Source organism: Dendroctonus ponderosae, unplaced genomic scaffold, assembly GCF_020466585.1.
Source record: "Dendroctonus ponderosae isolate FM_Combo_2020 unplaced genomic scaffold, Dpon_F_20191213v2 Dpon_F_20191213_1, whole genome shotgun sequence".
Lineage (NCBI taxonomy): Eukaryota > Metazoa > Arthropoda > Insecta > Coleoptera > Curculionidae > Dendroctonus > Dendroctonus ponderosae.
Genome location: NW_026017110.1, coordinates 29,107,649 through 29,108,021, shown reverse-complemented (window position 1 = coordinate 29,108,021; position 373 = coordinate 29,107,649). Strand labels below are relative to the sequence as shown.

The 373-nt window shown below is 50.9% G+C and overlaps 1 protein-coding gene across 1 annotated transcript in view; it reads left to right on the top strand.

The window, feature by feature from the left end:
* LOC109545933 overlaps nt 1-370 on the top strand; it is a gene marked incomplete in the record, with an annotated part of 2,457 nt that extends 2,087 nt beyond the window's left edge. The window contains 1 exon segment of the mRNA XM_048661377.1: nt 1-370. Within this exon segment, the coding sequence (XP_048517334.1) occupies nt 1-370 (370 nt within the window).
* Between the last annotated feature and the right edge of the window lie 3 nt (nt 371-373).

Below are 373 nucleotides of genomic sequence, written 5' to 3'. Positions count from 1 at the left end.
CCTAGTTAAAAAGGAGATAGTATTTATAGACTGGGTCCCCTGTTATATACAGGAGGAAATCGGGATAACTATTTGTCACAATTGCAACAGATTTGGACACGCAGCGAAGAAGTGCAGCACGGCCGCACAGTGCCACTTCTGCGGCCAGCCACACGAACGAGGACAATGCGGACAAAAACACCCGGACTGCCCCAACTGCAAGTCAGCAGGCTTCGAGCCAAAGGATAGGCAACACTCCGCCAGGGACCGAAAATGCCCGATCTACAGGAGAAAGGAACTGCAGCATCAGCAAACGATGATAAACTACGGGCAAAGCAAAGGCGACACCACCTCGGCGGGACCCAGCTCAATGAAAGATGGACAGAAATAGAAA